The sequence below is a fragment of the Mus caroli genome, chromosome 6 (genome assembly GCF_900094665.2).
Source record: "Mus caroli chromosome 6, CAROLI_EIJ_v1.1, whole genome shotgun sequence".
Taxonomy (NCBI): Eukaryota; Metazoa; Chordata; class Mammalia; order Rodentia; family Muridae; genus Mus; species Mus caroli.
In genome coordinates, this window is record NC_034575.1 from 27,817,029 (window position 1) to 27,834,492 (window position 17,464).

At 39.8% G+C, this 17,464-nt stretch overlaps 1 protein-coding gene across 2 annotated transcripts in view; it reads right to left on the reverse strand.

Annotated features, from left to right (window-relative positions):
- Chchd3 (coiled-coil-helix-coiled-coil-helix domain containing 3) overlaps positions 1-17,464 on the reverse strand; it is a 264,762-nt gene that overhangs the window by 210,606 nt on the left and 36,692 nt on the right. For both annotated transcript variants that reach the window (XM_021164672.2, XM_029478369.1), the window contains exon 3: positions 2,116-2,197. In XM_021164672.2, coding sequence (XP_021020331.1) covers positions 2,116-2,197 — 82 coding nt within the window. The remainder of the gene's footprint in view (positions 1-2,115; positions 2,198-17,464) is intronic.

A 17,464-nucleotide genomic window follows, 5' to 3' on the forward strand; every position in this document is an offset into this window, starting at 1 on the left:
AACCCTGAGATTCCACCTCACACCAGTCAGAATGGCTAAGATCAAAAATTCAGGTGACAGCAGATGCTGGTGAGGATGTGGAGAAAGAGGAACAAACAAAACATTTTTAAAGAAATAAATAATAATATAATGGCTGTTCTACCCTCTGCTCTCTAAAAGGTGACAGAAAATGAACCCCTTACCAAGAATCATTTGTCCAGGTTACAGCTAGGGGCCAACTCCATCCCACCCGAGGTATGGAGGGGCCCTCACATTTCTGTTTGTTCATCTCCTTGGCCCTTTCCCTTTCATGGCCAGAGCAGAGCACATGGGAGTCAAATCATGAAAGGAAAGGCACACAGACTAGCATGGTGAATTACTCAAAGAAAAAGCCTGCACCATGTGGTAATAAAGAACTCCTGAAATACAGTTCGCTAAGTAAACACAAATTGGACCACCCCCCAAATCCATGTGAACATAAAATTTAATTAAAGAAAATATAATTTCAAGATATAAAAAAATGCTATCATAACATGGTTCTTTTCTTAATGAAACTGATGTGGATTTTTTTAAATATTTAAACTTCACTAATTATATACACTCCATCAACCTAAAGTAACTAAATAATTAGAAAGTGTTTCATAGGAAGTCACTATAAAGACACACACAGTCTTCTGGAAGTGTTAATTATATCTCACTTTTTTAAGTGATAACACTTTACCTAGTTCCTTAAAAATGGTGGACGTAATCAACAGCTTATATTCTTTTTCTGTATGTTGTATGGATACACTGAATTCAAAATCATCAGCTGGGGGATGAAGGACAAAAAATTTCAAATCCTATGCTGAAGGTCAGGGAGGGTACCAATCCAACCCAAAGCTCCCTCTACTCACTTGTCAAATGAATGACAAGGAGGCTCTACGCTCCTGCTCTGTCTAAGCAGGGACCTACTGCTCACAGTGGAAACATACCACATGACCACGTGACGCAGTGTTCTATGCTCTGTGAGGCTTTCAGAATCTGCACAAGGAGGAGGTGAAGCGGTTGACTCTTTATCTTGGGTTAAAATGTATTCACACATTTCTATGTACACACTTCAGATCTTTAAAATTTAACACCTTCTCAAAATAAATGTATGTATATGTGTTATCTGTGGTGTTTTACATACTGCTCCCCTCCCCAGCTCCCAGCAGTCTATGACTCTTGCAAATGATTTGAAAGAGCACACAAGGATCTACATGACTGTCTGCTGTTCCACTGAAGGCTTATATGTGGCTCACACTTCACTTCCCCAGATGACACTGAACTGCTTCCAGGTTTAACTCTATTACTCCAATGAGCATTCTTTTACCTATTATTCTCTTATAGTGTTAATAATGGCAATAACAAAATGGGAGTAGCTGCATATGAAAAAGTCTAGAACAAAATATGAAAAAGTGGTTATTTCTGCAAGACAGAATTATAAAGGACTTTCATTTTTAACTATGCAAATTTCTATGACACCTTAATTTTTTAAGTTGGTCTATTACTAATTAGTGCTATTTGTTAATTCAAGCCTTATGTGTGGCATATGATATTCACCACTACCTATAATAGTGTCCATTTCAATACAGAGTAATGGGTAAATGAATTTTCAATCTTAAACATATTTGTTTAGAGATTTAGATGTTCCTAGGGAAATCCTCAGAAACTACTAATTTCCATATGTTGGAAAAGGGAAGCTCACACAACAATAATTCTTTAAAGACATGAACACTTTAGGGCTCTACCAACCACAATCTCAAACCAAAGGAGTCAAGTGCCTATGTTCAGCATATCTAGAGTTCTGCCACACAAAGAAAAGTAATTTTGTTATTATTGATTTTTGTTGGTTTTTTGTTTTGTTTTGTTTTAAATCACCAGTTAAAAGAACATTGCTGTTCTTGCAGAGGACCCACATGGTGACCCACACTGTCTCTACTTTCAGTTCCAAAGAATCCAGTGCTCTATTGTGACCTCTACAGGTACCAGGAACACAGAAAGTTCACAGACATACATGCAAGCACTGCACTCATCCACATAAAATAAATAAATCTTCCTTAAGCACGCTACATATCACAAGCCCAGGCAAGTCTTCTGAAGTCCCATGGGGCTCACCGTCTCTGGTGTTCTGACTCCTTTTTGGCTTGCTCCAATGCCAGCTCCTCAGCTACTCTTCTTTTCAAATCTTCATCAGAAACTACAATTAACACAAAAGTAGAGGAAGTTAAAACAAGTGCCTTGCAAAACAAAAACAAGAAGAGACAGCTAAGCTGCATCTCAATGGGCAAAACTGTGCCAGGTGGGCAGTGTCTCCTTGGAATCCCTGAGCACTGTAGAAAGGGCCAATTAGTGCACTTGGAGAGTAATTGAATCAAGATTCCCCTGGTGACTTGGAATTTTCCACACCTGCCAAAATTTATAATAAACTCAAGGAACTGCTTACTGTCCAAGTGGGGTCTAAGACATTAAGTGAAGGTCTTTAAAATGATGTCCTAACATTAAAGTCTGACAGTATCTATAAAAGGAGGCCAGACTGTCCAGTACTTTAGGGTCGAAAGTGATGCTAAAAGCTTCTCAATTCAATAATTAAAAAACACAAATATTTATTACAGAGCATGGAATATTTGTATTTGTATTTATTTTTCCATAATTTATGAAAAGGGTATTTATGATTAATGGATATTTAGAAACCATTTCTTCTGGGATATGTGTCATTCAAATTCAAGTGCCAACAACTGGAGAGAAACACGGAACAGTACTGAGCACACAGCTGGAGTCTCCTAAGTACCTGGAGACTTCATTGGCAACATCTGGCCTTTCCAATTAAAAGATTGTATACAATATGTCTTGTAAAGATTCTAGCAGCTATAACAGTAAATAATGGACAAGTTTTACAGACTACTTTAAGAGCTTTCCATCAGAAATAAGGAAAAACCATCTCTTCCTCATTAGAAAACTACTAACTAAAATTATTAGCAGAAAGCACCAAAGCCATTGGAAGGATTTAAGAAAACAGAGGACTTAATGTTATTCCTAATAGTTCCACTTCTTAGATGGAAGATCAGACAATCTGTATATATTATTTGGTGACCTAGACATAAGAGAGATGCACCTTGTATCGGACACATGCAGAAACTTACTTACAACATGAAACAACCTTTTTAAAATATGGCACTGACTCTAAGCAATAACCATCCGTAGTGGTACATGAAAGGTTTGAAGGGTGTTTCCCCTCAGTTATAGACTATGGAAGCAATGACAGCATCAAAGATCACCATTAAGGGGTAAAAAGAGGACTCACAGAATGAGGGAGGGTTGGAGTTTTGCCAATCAGAGCTTACAAGGAGACTTGTAGCTAGAGACTATAATATATAAATAGCTCATAGCCAAATGAGAAAATATAACACCAATAAAAACCAATAAAGAATATAAATAGGCATTGTTTAAAAGAAAATAAGCAAAAGGAGAAAGCATACAGAAACTGTTCGACATCAGTCACTGGGAATATGCAAACCAACCCACAATGAAACACCACCTGATACATAATAACACAAGCAAAGAGGCAAAGAGTGGGAAGTGGTAAAGAGGGAAAGCCAACCCTCATCCATTACTGGTGGGGACATAAATTGCATCACTAAGGAATATAAATGACACCTCTGACAGGATAAACAAGTTGGCAGTTTCCCAAAATCCTAAATGTGATCCAAGAGTTGAGCTCTCAGGTACCGCATATGCTCAAGAGAACTGAAAGTATTTACTCAGACAAAAACTTGTTTATGAAAATGTGGTTTTGGTTTGTGTTTTTTTGTTTTTTGTTTTTTCCAGACAGGGTTTCTCTGTGTATCCTGGCTGTCCTGGCCAACTCACTTTGTAGACCAGGCTGGCCTCAAACTCAGAAATCCACCTGCCTCTGCCTCCCAAGTGCTGGGATTAAAGGCGTGCACCACCACCCAAAGGGGAGACGATCTAAATGCATATCAGCTAATAAACAGGTAATCAAAATATGGCACATCCATTCATGTAATTATATAAAGAAATGAAGTCCTGGCACATGCTACAACAAAGATGTATGGGAAGGAACTCAGAGACAAAGGTTATATACTGTCATAGGCTGTTCGCACTTTAGTATGCCCAGGGATGCTAGTGTGCTCAGTTGAGGTTGCCTGGATGGAGAAAGTGGGGCATGAGAAAGGCAGCAGGTTGTCTTCCATTGCTCTTGGTGATGGTGATACGTATGAAGGTGTGTACACACGCACCTTTTGGTGTCTTTTGTCTGCTGTTTGGTTGGCTGGTTGGTTTGGTTTGTTTCTGTATTTGAGGTAGGGTAGTGTATACTAGTTCCTTTTGGGTTTTTTTTTAATATTTTTTATTACTTATTTTCCTCAATTACATTTCCAATGCTATCCCAAAAGTCCCCCATACCCTCCCTCCCACTCCCCTACCCACTCATTCCCACTTTTTGGCCCTGGCGTTCCCCTGTACTGGGGACCTGAGACTCCTTTTGGGTTTTTTAAAAACAGATCATTACTATGTTGGCCAAGCTGGCCTCACACTCACAATCCTGCTGCCTTACTTTGTAAGACTGGAATTGTTCTAAATTATAATACTTGGTGGTTGCATACAATTCTATAAACTAAGAACAATTGAACTGCTCACTTTAAATGATAGATAACCCCAGTAAGGAGTAAGTAATATAAAACACAGACTCGGGCAGGGAACACATCGCCCTGGCTAACCTTCCTGCAGAACAAGCGAGTGCCCATGCAGCAGCCTTCTTGTGAGGGTGCTCTCTAAGGGTCTTTCCCAAGGCTGCTTGTGCTGTTTTTTTTTTCTTTTGAAGTGATTTAGAAAAGGTCAAAGGTCACACACAAACCAGAAAACTGTTGACAATGACTCTTCCATCCAGGTAAATCTTAAGGTTGTGTTTTTCTTAAGGTTTTTAAATAATAAAGTAACAACAAAGAAACTGCAAGCAGCAATAGCTCAAAAAGAGAGCCTGATTAAGTCTGTTTTTCTATCAGCTAGACTTTGGATAAGCAAATAATTAATCTCTCACTTTTGACTCCCTCATCCAATTAAAAGCCTTGTGGATGAACCTGCCAGACCTGCAGTTCTAAGCTATGCACCATACAGGGTATCAACATGGCCAACTTCTCAGAAAAACTCTCAATGTGAGACAATCCTCTCAGGTTGGACATAACTCCACCAGAAACACACATATTTAGTATTACCTGATCAAAGCCTATCCTGAAGTCTAGCAGACCAGGGTGAGCAACACGTTGTCAATCTAGAGATGCAGCCACACCTGAGTTCAAATCACAGTAGAACAACACTTTTTCTCAGGTAAGATTCTCTAGGATTCTCTACCAACACTCAACTGGTCAAATAAAACTAGGCCTCTGGTAGACCTCAGTAGGTTAAACCTAAATATGAGTCACGGAGATCAGCTTTCCATGTAGCTGAGAAAAGGCTCATGACTTTTTGGTTTATTAGAGGTTTTTTTTCCAAATTATTAGGGTCTAATAGGAAAAAAACAAAGTGCATACTCAATGTGATTATTTAATATCATACAAATTATATAATGACTACAATAATCAAATTACTGCTTTAGCCACCACAGTTTATCGTGAGCGTATTGTTGGGTCTTATCAAATCTCTAGTACAAAATAATATATGAAAATAGTCACTATGCTGCATGTTCTGTCTGTCCAGAGCTGAAAGTGAGCAACCTACACCCAACATCTCCCTGCTCCTCATGCCACAGACGTGTTCTCTCTGCATCTGTGGGCCCAACATCTCAGGTTCCATGGTAAGGGGGTCTTAAAGGAAGCAGCATGTCTTTCTGCATCCGGCTCCTTTCACCTAGTGCAAAGACTAGGAGCTCATTTCCCGTCTGTAACACCGGAGCTTCCTACCAGGGAAAGGCCTAATCGAGCAGTGATGTGATCACCTGGGACAAAGAGGAAATGGTGTTACTACCAAATGGCGACCAGTTGGGTGGATGACGACGTGGCCATGCAGGTAAGCCTGCAGGCACAGTGCTGTGGAGAGGGGAGAAAATGCAGACTGGAGGGTGGCTGTTTCTTTCCCAAAACTCTCTGCCTATCGTAGTCAGCCCCCAAGGCCTGTGGTAAGGCTAGAAGCAAGAGCAAATGGATTAAAGGTGGCATAAAATAGGCAGGCCACAAGGGGTGGGGGAAATGCAAACAGTACCAGCAGGGAAAAGAAAAAAGAAAAAGGGCAAGAAAGCTCTAGAAGGCATGCCCAAGTGATGGGCTGGGTAACTGCCCTTCTGGAGGTAAAAGGAACAAAACACGGCTATAGAATGCCTGAGCTATTTCCAAGAAATGGGAGGGAAAATTCATAACTTTTGGTCTCAAGGTCACAACAGGAAAAGTAATTACCTAAGCTAGCATGCAGATTTTAAAACGACAAAAGATAGCTCATGGCCTAGTATAGAGAATTTAGAATCTACAGTAGCAGATCAAAGCCCAGGCAGAAAATGAGCAGTGTGGTAATGGCTCCTGAGCAAACCTACGCTTCATGTTATTTGTTTTTAAAATCAATAGAATACAGAAAGCAACAATGTATTTCTTCTGATAAGTCAGATCCAAGTGCCCAGGAGAAAAAGATAGGACACTCAGAGCCCAATACTTAAAATGGTCTTTCTGGAAACTTCTCCAAGTCTCCGGATCTGAACATTTTCTCAACTACATCTGTTATTAAACTACAAGGCCAGGGTTTCAGGACCAGCTGTTCTGAAAAGCTGCGGAAAGGCAGCTTTGCCCATTGGTGCTAGGCGCTCCCAAGCAGACCTTTAGGAATTGCTAAGGTTTGGGAGATGAGAAGTCTGAGAACTGCTCAGGCCATCCAAAGGAGACTTGCCACAGAAATCGGCACATGCTGTTTCCAGGTCAGTGAGTGTCACCAGCCCTGTGGCTTTCCCATGCAGACACATGTTCCCTTTAGAATGGTATGTGGCTTTCACATGCACACACACACGTTCCCTTTAGAATAGTATGGCTTAAAGATGTTTGCTTCAAATACATGTACCTTGAAAAAGTCTCAAAAATCACTGCAAGTTCTCGATACTGAAAATGTTTTAATGAACACTAACATGTTCTGTCAAATAGTTATAGAAAACAGGACACCGCATTAAGAATTGCTGCTGCTTGATTGTATCAAGTGTGACCTTAAACCTCTTACCTGAAAATAATTCTTGATTAAAAACAACTCATGATTCCTAACAAATTTTTATTTGTTCACTTGGTTTTCTGGAAATCCTGTAATTCTCTCCTCATTTAAATATCTAAACTATAAATGTGTATTTAAGACCAAGTAAGAAGCTCCAAGATGGCTAACCTTTCATCCTCAATTCTGAGTAGTCTTTGAAACTGTGAGTACCATGGTCACACCCCTCAGAGAGGTAGAGCACACATTCACTTCAGCTCTTCTATACCATCTGACGTTAGGGTCCAAGAATCGCTGAGGGAAGACTGCAGACTCAAATAATATGCAAAGGCAAAGACCATTTATTCTGCAGCAATTACCAACATGCAGAGGTCAACCATTCATCAAAATGGCAATAACTCAAGGGGCTCAGAAACACCCTTTAAGAGAAGTTTTCCAGAAGGGCTAGGTAACCTCTAATGTGATTGGTAGGGGCAAAGCAGTGACATCAGTACAGTTTTGATTGCTTGCTAAGTTAGTTTCATTATATTTGGTGAGACCTTGAAGAGTTTTAGAAAGCAGCTCAGTTCTGGCTTTGTTATCTCCTCCAGCTAGCTGCTGTAGAAGCTGACCCAGCTCCAGACTTATCCTCCCTAAGGCAGGGCCATCATCGACTAAAGGCCCACTGTCACTGGCTTCTTCTGAAAAGCTCACTATACTTCCTGGAGAACTGATATTTTTATTCCCAAGGTTTTAGGTCCCCTCAGTGGCTCCTGGCTGACTCTGTTACAGAAGCACTGATGACATCTGGGGGCAGCAATGAGGACACCCTTACAACAAATCCCGGAGCTAGGAACAGAAACATGGAAGGCCTTACACATCATCTCATCATCTATGGGAAGACACAATTCCAGAATTACAGGATATTCTCAGATCTGAAGGGACAAACCACCTTCCTATGCAACTTTTCCTGCTGTCTTAGTCAGGGTTTCTATTCTTGCACAAACATGACCAAGAAGCAAGTTGTATAGGGGAGGGTTTATTCAGCTTACACTTCCACACTGCTGTTCAACACCAAAGGAAGTCAGGACTAGAACTCAAGCAGGTCAGGAAACAGGCACTGATACAGAGGCCATGGAGGGATGTTCTTTACTGGCTTGCTTCCCCTGGCTTGCTCAGTACCAGCCCAGAGATGGTCCCACCCACAAGGGGCCTTTCCCCCTTGATCACTAATTGAGAAAATGCCTTACAGCTGGATCTCATGGAGGCATTTCCTCACCTGAAGCTCCTTTCTCTGTGATAACTCCAGTTGTGTCAAGTTGACACACAAAACCAGTGGTTTCTTTGCCTAATGCTTGCACATCAGTTACAGTACTTCTCTTGGGGGTGGGGGAGTGAGACAGGGTTTCTCTGTGTAGCTCTGGCTGTCCTGGAATTTGTTTTGTAGACCAGGTTGGTCTCAAACTCATAGAACTCACAGAGATCTGCCTGTCCCCCAAGTACTGAGATTAAAGGAATGTGACACCACTGCCTGGCTTGATTTTTTTTTTTTTTGCGGGGGGAGGGGGTGAGGGTTGAGGGAGTAAGGGGGGAAACAATAATTTGTAATCTCAAATGAATCACTTAATAAAAACTAAAACTTGCTAACACCAGTTCCTTTGGGATCCCCCTTAATCTCCCTTTGGGGCTTTAGTTTACAGATTAAACATCATGTCCAGTCATTAAAAAAATTATTATTTTCTGTGCTAAACTCTGAGAGAAACTATGAAAGTGTACTAATGTGGAGAAAGTGTGTTACTGTTTAACACAAGCTGGTTTTAGAGCATTCTGCCTTCTCTGGATTTAGACACTTGAGCTACAGCCTGCAGCAGAAGATATACTCAAATTACATTGCCAACTCTACAGAAACACTCATTAATCGTAAGATGGCAATAAATTCATTAATATGAAGAGAACTTATTTTTAAAAGCACTAATGGAAGCATCCATGCAATCAATGAAATACAACACAGAATATTACAGCTAAACAGCCCCGCATGTGCTGCAGCATAAATCTTGTCCTTTGCCACATCTCCTAACAGGTGCAGGCTTGATGACTAGGATAGATCTCAGGGATAAATAAATATGTAACAGTTTGTCATTTGTCACACACTCTACCTGGAACAAACTTATTTAAACACACAAAAATACACATCCAAAAATAATATGGTCTGGCAACAATTAGCATCACAATGCAATGTCCTGTTACAGGAAATATATCTTAAAATTGCTTCAAAAATATGCAACCTGTCTACATGGTCAACAGGGTAACTATGCCTACTAACACATTAAAGTTAATGAAGATAGAATGAAGTTCCTAACTGCACACTCATAATCAAAATATTATATCAGAAGACACAGTGTTACAAGGAGTTTGGCAACCTAAACATTTAGGCGCCAAGTTAATAGTCTAGTTCAGAGTTGTCGTTCCTTCAACAGGATTGAATACACCTTTGTAAACTTCTAGTCTGAATGGCATAATATGCAAATCATCCCATTTCATTGTTTGCTCCATGATAAGCATACAAACCGGATCCATGCTCCAGTCTTTGTAGAAACACACATCAAAACCGGCTGCAGAAACTGAACAGCAATAGATAAGTTTGTAATTCATAGCTTACAGTTTTCACATTCATAAGCAGACAATTTGTAAAACCAGTATTGAGAAGCAGATACATCTAGTATTTCATGTCTTAATATCCTGAATAATAGTTGCAAGATCTCACAAAGCCTCTAGGAAAATAAGATCTGTAATTTAAATTAAAAAATAATAATTACCCCTGGATATTGTTTTTTGATGCATAGCTTAATTTTTGTTTGTTTCAAAAATGGATACATTTTGTTCACTGGGGATACACATATAAATTAAACAGCATTAACTTCCCAACCCCAAATGAAGTATAAAATCCACACAAACCCTGTTTCCATTTAATTCAAATAATGTCCAGTTTACTTCTTCAGAGCAAGAGCAAGCTAGAGATCAAAGTCTGGTCACAGCTTTCCCTAGCTTTGACTTTGCTCAGAGCCTTACACTGCTTCAGGCCACAGCTGTGGTACCTGTAAAATAAGGACCCAAACCATCAAGCTTCCAATATCTTTCTCCTCTGTAACCATGGTAAGCAGAAGACAGATAGAATGAATTCCAGCTTAAGCCTCCATGTGCTCTACAAAGCTCGCTGAAATGAACATAAAGGAACAAAGTGGTCTATCACAGGCAACAACATGTTGCCAGTTGTTCTGCTTAAAGTGACATGTCATTCATTCACAGAAATTCTCTCTCAGGTACTAAACCAGCAAAACATATATAAGATTTAGGATGAGGCAAAAAAAAAAAAAAAAAAAAAAAACAGGAGACAAATTACAGGCACACATCTCCAGACTGGTTTGTGGAATTGAACATCCATCTCAATGAAAAGCAAGGTACACAGGCCCTGTGTAGAGAAGACTATGGCTCTCTCTCTCAAAATACTTCCAAACAAATCCCAGCATGCCAGCCATCCATAGTATGTTTCTGTTCCTGGACCCACCCTTATGGAAAAATCCAGAACTCTCCCAAACCACCAACACCATGCTACTCACAGAGGAGGACAGGTATTCAGTAAGTTTTACTGTACTGGCCAAAACCTTTCGGTTTCAATGTTTGTGCCCTGTTTTCTGTTCACTGGTGGAGTTAACAGTAGTTGATCTCACTCCCCTCCCCAAATCAAGGTCCACTAGGCAGATCTAAACTAGGGAAAGAAATTCCCTACACAGAACATCTACTTCAGCTCAACCCCACACTCAGGCTTAAGAGATGAGACATAAACTAGCCCCTTCCCATTAAGGAGATGATGACTGATAGGGTGAGGCTGTGTTGCTGGGCTCTCCTGGAAAGGACACATCCGAAGGAGCACTCTCTCTGAGGAGCTGAGACCTGAGCAAGGCCTAGATGAATACCAAAAGGAGAAGGAAAACAGAACTGTGGGAGCTTCGGACACTAGGCGGGAAACCTGGGAAAGGAACGCTCAGCGGCCGGGCTTCAGAGGTAAAGCCTGGGAATAACAGAAGGAAAGAACAAAGTGCGAGCAGGCATTTTTATCTGACAAAGGAAGAGGAAGTGTAGGACACTGAGTGGTTCTCACTGTGGGGCCACACCCAGCAGCACCACCAGGGGACTATTAGAACCTACAGAAGCAAAGCCTCACAGGATGAGACCCAACTATGTGCACGAACAAGAGCTCCCCTGGACCCGGGGTGCAAATGAAGGTGGAGAACCACTGGCAGTGGAAAATAGCAGAGAGGGTGGGGTGGGTCTAAGATACAAGACCTTTCTCCACGAAAAACATCGCTTGAGATGGTGAGATGAAAGAGAAAGATGGCAGAGGCACAGACAGCCAAGGAATTAATACCCATGATGGTCAATTAAGTAAAGAGGAGAGATCCTTGGAGAAACAAAGATAATGAGCTCAGTTTCAGACACATTCAGCCAAAAGTAATGGAACAAGCACTACACGGAGCTGTAGGCAATTAGGTATCTGGACCTGAAACTCTGATTTTATTTGAGACTTGGGTGAAAATGCAGGTCTGAAAATGGTTACTGCAGATCTGAAATTCTCCCAGGATGGGGGCAAACGTGTAAGAGAAGGGTAAAAGACTAAGGAGCAGACTTAAAATTCATTGACAGGGGAATGAAAGACATTGTTAGAGACAAAGAATGGGACGGAAAGGGTAAGAACCAAGATAGTGCATGCTGAAATAATAAACAGCCTGCATCCTGTGCGATTCCCATCGACTGGCAGCAGCCACCTGGAGTGCAATGCAGAGGAAGACTGGGAGGCCAAGGCCAGGCTCAGTGAATTAATGGCTACCTTGGGCATTTGAGGAAGACCTGACAGCGTGGTTTGCAAATCACCTCTCATTCTAAGGAGCGTGTGGAAAGCGGGTCATGTGTGCATTAGGAACCGGTGGGAGGAAAGTTATAGAGGCAACTATTATAGGCTTCTGGGCAACAACTTTAGAAAGGAAACAAGAAAGGGTGGGAAAATATAAATAAAAGATAATTTTGCAAATAGTAGAAATCTGTGCATCTTTGAAAGGCAGACATAATTAATAATATATTACTCAGCTATAAGATACTCTTGAATGCTAGCTATTATTTCTCAAAATAAATTTAAAGGAGTAATATGTGTACTTATAGACTTAAGCAGCTTGATGTACAATAACACAGGCCAATCAGCTTTTATACACTATAGTCCATTTTCATAATGACTATCCTGGTGCAGGCTTCATAGCACTGTTTCTTACAGACTATTTGATAGCAGTGAAACAGAATAGAAAAGCCCATCATCACACACTAAAACAAAATTTAACCAAAGCAATGCCCTTACTTGAATAAAGTGGTAAATAGAGCATCAAGCCCCATCCAGTACTTAACATCATAAATCAATCCTCGACCTACTGTTATGAACTAGTTATGTTTGCCAGTAATGTGGTGTGCACTCAGTCCTCATTATCTATTACACATTTGCTAAATTCCGAATCCCACTAAACTACTACTTAACTCTTTAAGTTCTGTCCAACACTCTTTTCTAAGGGACCGTTTACATTTATGTTTGTAGGCAAAGCTCAAGCAAAGCAAAAGCCCCAAAAGTCTATAAATAAAATTTGTCTTCCAACACTTTATGCCATGGAGAATCAACTAACCTCATCCTAATTCATGACTTAACTACCATCCTCCTGTAAGGAAGAAGACAAGAGTCCTGGCTCGTGATGCTGGACCACTGCAAGACAACAAAAACAGTGTCTCCTGGAAAGTTTTTGTTTTTTAAAGAAATTTACATTTTACACTCCCACATAATTCTTACTTTATTTGTGACAGTTCAACTAGATTGAAATGTCAAGGTGGCATATTAGTATAGGTTTCATTAAGCCATCTCTATTTTCGAGTTAATTCAGATTCTGGTCATTACATCAGCCTCTCAAGGTCAATTATAATAACTTCGCCTCTGTTGTTTTTTCCTTCACCTAAAGTAACAAATCTCCACTTAACATTCAGAAAACACCATTGCAATGTATTCATAAGCAGTTATAATCTTTTAAAAAACAACAATATCTCTCTGTGAAGCACTGTGAAAGCTCTGGCTCAGCAGATCACGGCTGATCTGTCCTTAAAACATGAGACTACAGAGGGATTTCAAGACCAAAGCATGGTCTTTCATTTAAAGGTAAGAATGTAGTTGGCCTTTTCCTAAAAGTAAAATAAGTTATCCACAGCAAACGTAGGCTGAAAAGATCACAGCAAAAGAAAAACCATTTATTATGGTGAGATTCATAATGACCAACAAATCTCCTTACTATCGCTATCAGATGGAAGAAAGATGTGGAATTTCTTCCTACAGTTAACAGACATTTCTTTTGTGTAACGTCAGATGTTGTGCAAGGTTTAGGGAAGTCAATCCTATAGAACTGCAAGGACTATATTAAATAAACAAAAGAAGAGCAAGGATGTGGCTCAATTGGTAGAACAGCTACCGAGCACATAGGAGTCTCCTGGGTGCTTAAGATGATGCATTAAATCCTGGCACTCAGTGGGAGATGGAGGGTCCCAAGTAAAAGGTCATCCTCTGTTATATAGCAAGTGTGAGGTCAGCCTAAGCTCCATGAAACACTGACTCTCAAAAAAGAAAAAGAAAAAAGAAAAAGGGGATGTTATGAAAAAATGTCACCTCTGCTCAGTCCAGTCTTCTCTTTTGTTTTCTTTTGTTTTGAGCTAGGATTGAACCAGAGCCTTATGAATTCAAAGTTAAGTGCTACCACTGCCCTCATCTCAACTTCCTGTTCCGTTTCCTAGGCCAAAACAGTGTGTATTATGACTATGATCCTGAAGAAAATAGGTAAGAATCCAATGCAAAGCGTTACGAGATATAATGTCCAAAGTATAATTTAAAAAAAAAAAAGGAACAAAAATAAAGCAAAAAAGAAAGAAGAAATAAAACAATGAGATCGCACCATGTAAAACATTCAGCTACAGATACTCCAAAAGACATAAGGAAATCGTTTGACTCTGAGTTGATGTGTTAAATCAGCACAGTGGCAAAAGCAATAGCTAGAGCTACATGTAAGCTGTATTTCTGGAAAATGCAAGCTACTTTAAAACCATATAAAAATACTTTGTTAACATATTAAACAACTAGGCTCTAGCTTGATGAGTAAAGAGGCTTTGAATGGCATGAACTTCTGATGAGACAGTCAGAAGCTGAGATTCTTTAAGAACTGCTCCCAAGTACTACCGCTGAGCACCACCCCCCAGTGTCACAACTCACACCTTACCTTACCCGCAGTGCCCTGCCACCAAGAACCACTGCTCTTAACTAAAATACCCACCCTCATCACAAATAAAACACAGGAATTCGTATGGTTTGCACAGGGCCCCCAATGGAGGAGCTAGAGAAAGTAACCAAGGAGCTAAAGGGATCTGCAACCCTATAGGTGGAACAACAATATGAACTAACCAGAGCTCATGTCTCTAACTGAACCCCCAGAGCTCATGTCTCTAACTGCATAAGTTCTCTAACTGCATATGTAGCAGAAGATGGCCTAGTGGGCCATCATTGGAAAGAGAGGCCCATTGGTCGTGCAAACTTTATCTGCCTCAGTACAGGGGAACGCCAGGGCCAAGAAGTGGGAGTGGGTGGGTGGGGGAGTGGGTGTGGGAGCGTGTGGGGGACTTTTAGGATAGCATTGGAAATGTAAATGAAATAAATACCTAATTTTAATACCTAATTAAATAAAAAATTCTTTACTTTAAGGGATTATAATATAGTTATTATATATACATACATATATATATATATATATATATATATATATATATATACACACACACAATATATAGCATAGTTCTTTCTTCCAGTTGCCTTATGTACCTCTTTCCCTCTCTCCTCTTGCTTTTCATTAACTTCTTGGCCCCCCATTTCTTTAATTGGTCACATACACACATACACGATTCTCTTCAGATCATAGAAATCTCTTAAATATATATGCATATATATACACATATATATGTATATAAATATATATGTGTGTATGTATGTATGTGTGTGTATGTGTGTATGTGTGTGTGTGTGTTTATATATATATACATATAATATATATATATATATGGACTGACCACTTGGTGTCAGATTAGCAGTTTGGTTCTCTTTCCTGGAGAAGACTGGACGTCCTGCTCTCTGCATTCCTTAGCTGCCTGTATGGTTGAGGTTCTATGCTGTGCACTCCTTTCCTATTAGCACAGGCACTGGTGTTGTCTCTGTTCAGATCATTTTTCTGTCCTGGAACTGACTCTGGAGACCTGGCTGGCCTCAGACTCACAAAGATCCACCTGTTTCTGTCTCTCTACTGCTGGGCTTAAAGGCATGTGCCACTGTGCCCAGCTGATGTTCAGATCTTGTTTAGGCAGCTGCTGATTTTTTATTCCCCCCAAATGTAGACATCTTGATAACCAATCATAACCAGCTACTCCTCCAACATGGACACACACCAACTAACTCAGCCAGGTACCTCCCCAGACCAAGGAATTTGCTCCCACAATTTATTTTTATCACTGTCCATTTTGAAAAATATGAAGGAACACTGTGTACTTCTCAAACAAGTGTCTGGACAATGCTTACAGAAAGTTTAATTTTCTTAACAAATTTAAAGTTAAATTTTAGCAACAAATTTGCACAAAACAGTCCCACATCCCCCCCCCAAGACTTTAAAATATTAATTTCTCACAGACATCTTTGGGTAGAAATTTCTCCCCTAAAAATGATTTAAGGTTCTTCCAAGGGAAAAAGCTAAGGTACTCTGATTACTTTTATTTTAAATAGGAATTAGAAAATGGAACCATTTTAGGTCAGTCATATGGGACAGAGAGACATGTAAGGACATGTCCTGTCTTTATTCAGTTCCATTAAAGTATAATTAAAAATAAAAACTATATATTTTTACAGAATAAAATACTGTATTATGATAAAGGCATGCAGAGAGAAATGATTAAATCAACTTATTAATATACCTATTTTATAAAATCTCTATCTTATAATGTCTGTATACCTATCATTCATATATATGTGTGTATATGCAGATACGTACATACATACATACATATGCACATACACATATACATACATACACATATATATACATATATGTATGTATGTGTATATATATCTTTTGATGAGAATAATGCCTTAGCAAATTCGAGTCTATGAGACAGTGTGACTAACAGTGGCCACAAAGCTATCCAGACTTATTTCTGCCTGTATAGCTGACAATGGGCTCCTTTTAGCTAGCTTCTTGCCATTTCCCAGCCCTTGCGACCAACCAACGTTCTCTCTGTGTTCTTTGTGTGAATTTTTTAAATTGACCATAGGTGAAATAATGTACTATTTAACTTTCTTTACCTGGCTTCTGTCCATGGTTTACTATATTTCAGGTTTATTCATGTTGACTGCAAATGACATATATTGTTACAAATAAACTTGGTACTTAGAAGACTGAAAAAAAAAACTCTAGGTAAAGGTGGAAAGCTGGCTCAGTGGATAGAGAGGAGCACGGTTGTTCTTGCAGAGAAAGCAGGTGTGAGCCAGAGTAGTTCACAGCTACCTTTAACTCCAATTTCTGCAACTTCCATGCCTCGATGGCCTCCAAGGGCACCAAGTATGCACATGGTGTACAGACAAATATACAAAGGTTAAAAAAAACATACATATAACGTAAAATTTCAAACTATGGAAAGATAAAATGGGACATGACACTAAGATGTCCACCCCCAACATAATATTCTTTCAGCTTCCTCTATCTCCACACTTAAAAAAGAAACAAATTTGCCCAATTCCACTCACTGATTATTCTGAATTCTCTTACAGTACAACTACTACTTGTAGTTGTACTCAACTTGTCATTTGTTTCTTTCCTGATACCACAAGCTGTGGTATCAGTACCACAAGGGCAACGGTACCATTAGTAATTCAATGGAAATGGAAAGGATAGGGACAAATTACAGCCTAAAGACAGGCCTGGTAGCAACAGGAACGCCAGGAGCTGCAGTGCTTTCAGGACCACCTACAGGCATTCAGACTGCTGCCTTCCAGAACAGTCAGATTTATTTCTTCCCAGCCACATACTTTCCACCAAAACTAGCCATATCAAATAAATGTTGGCCAACTCAAACTAACTGCATCACAGATGATAATATCAGAGTTTACACCAAACCCTTCAATGGAGCCATG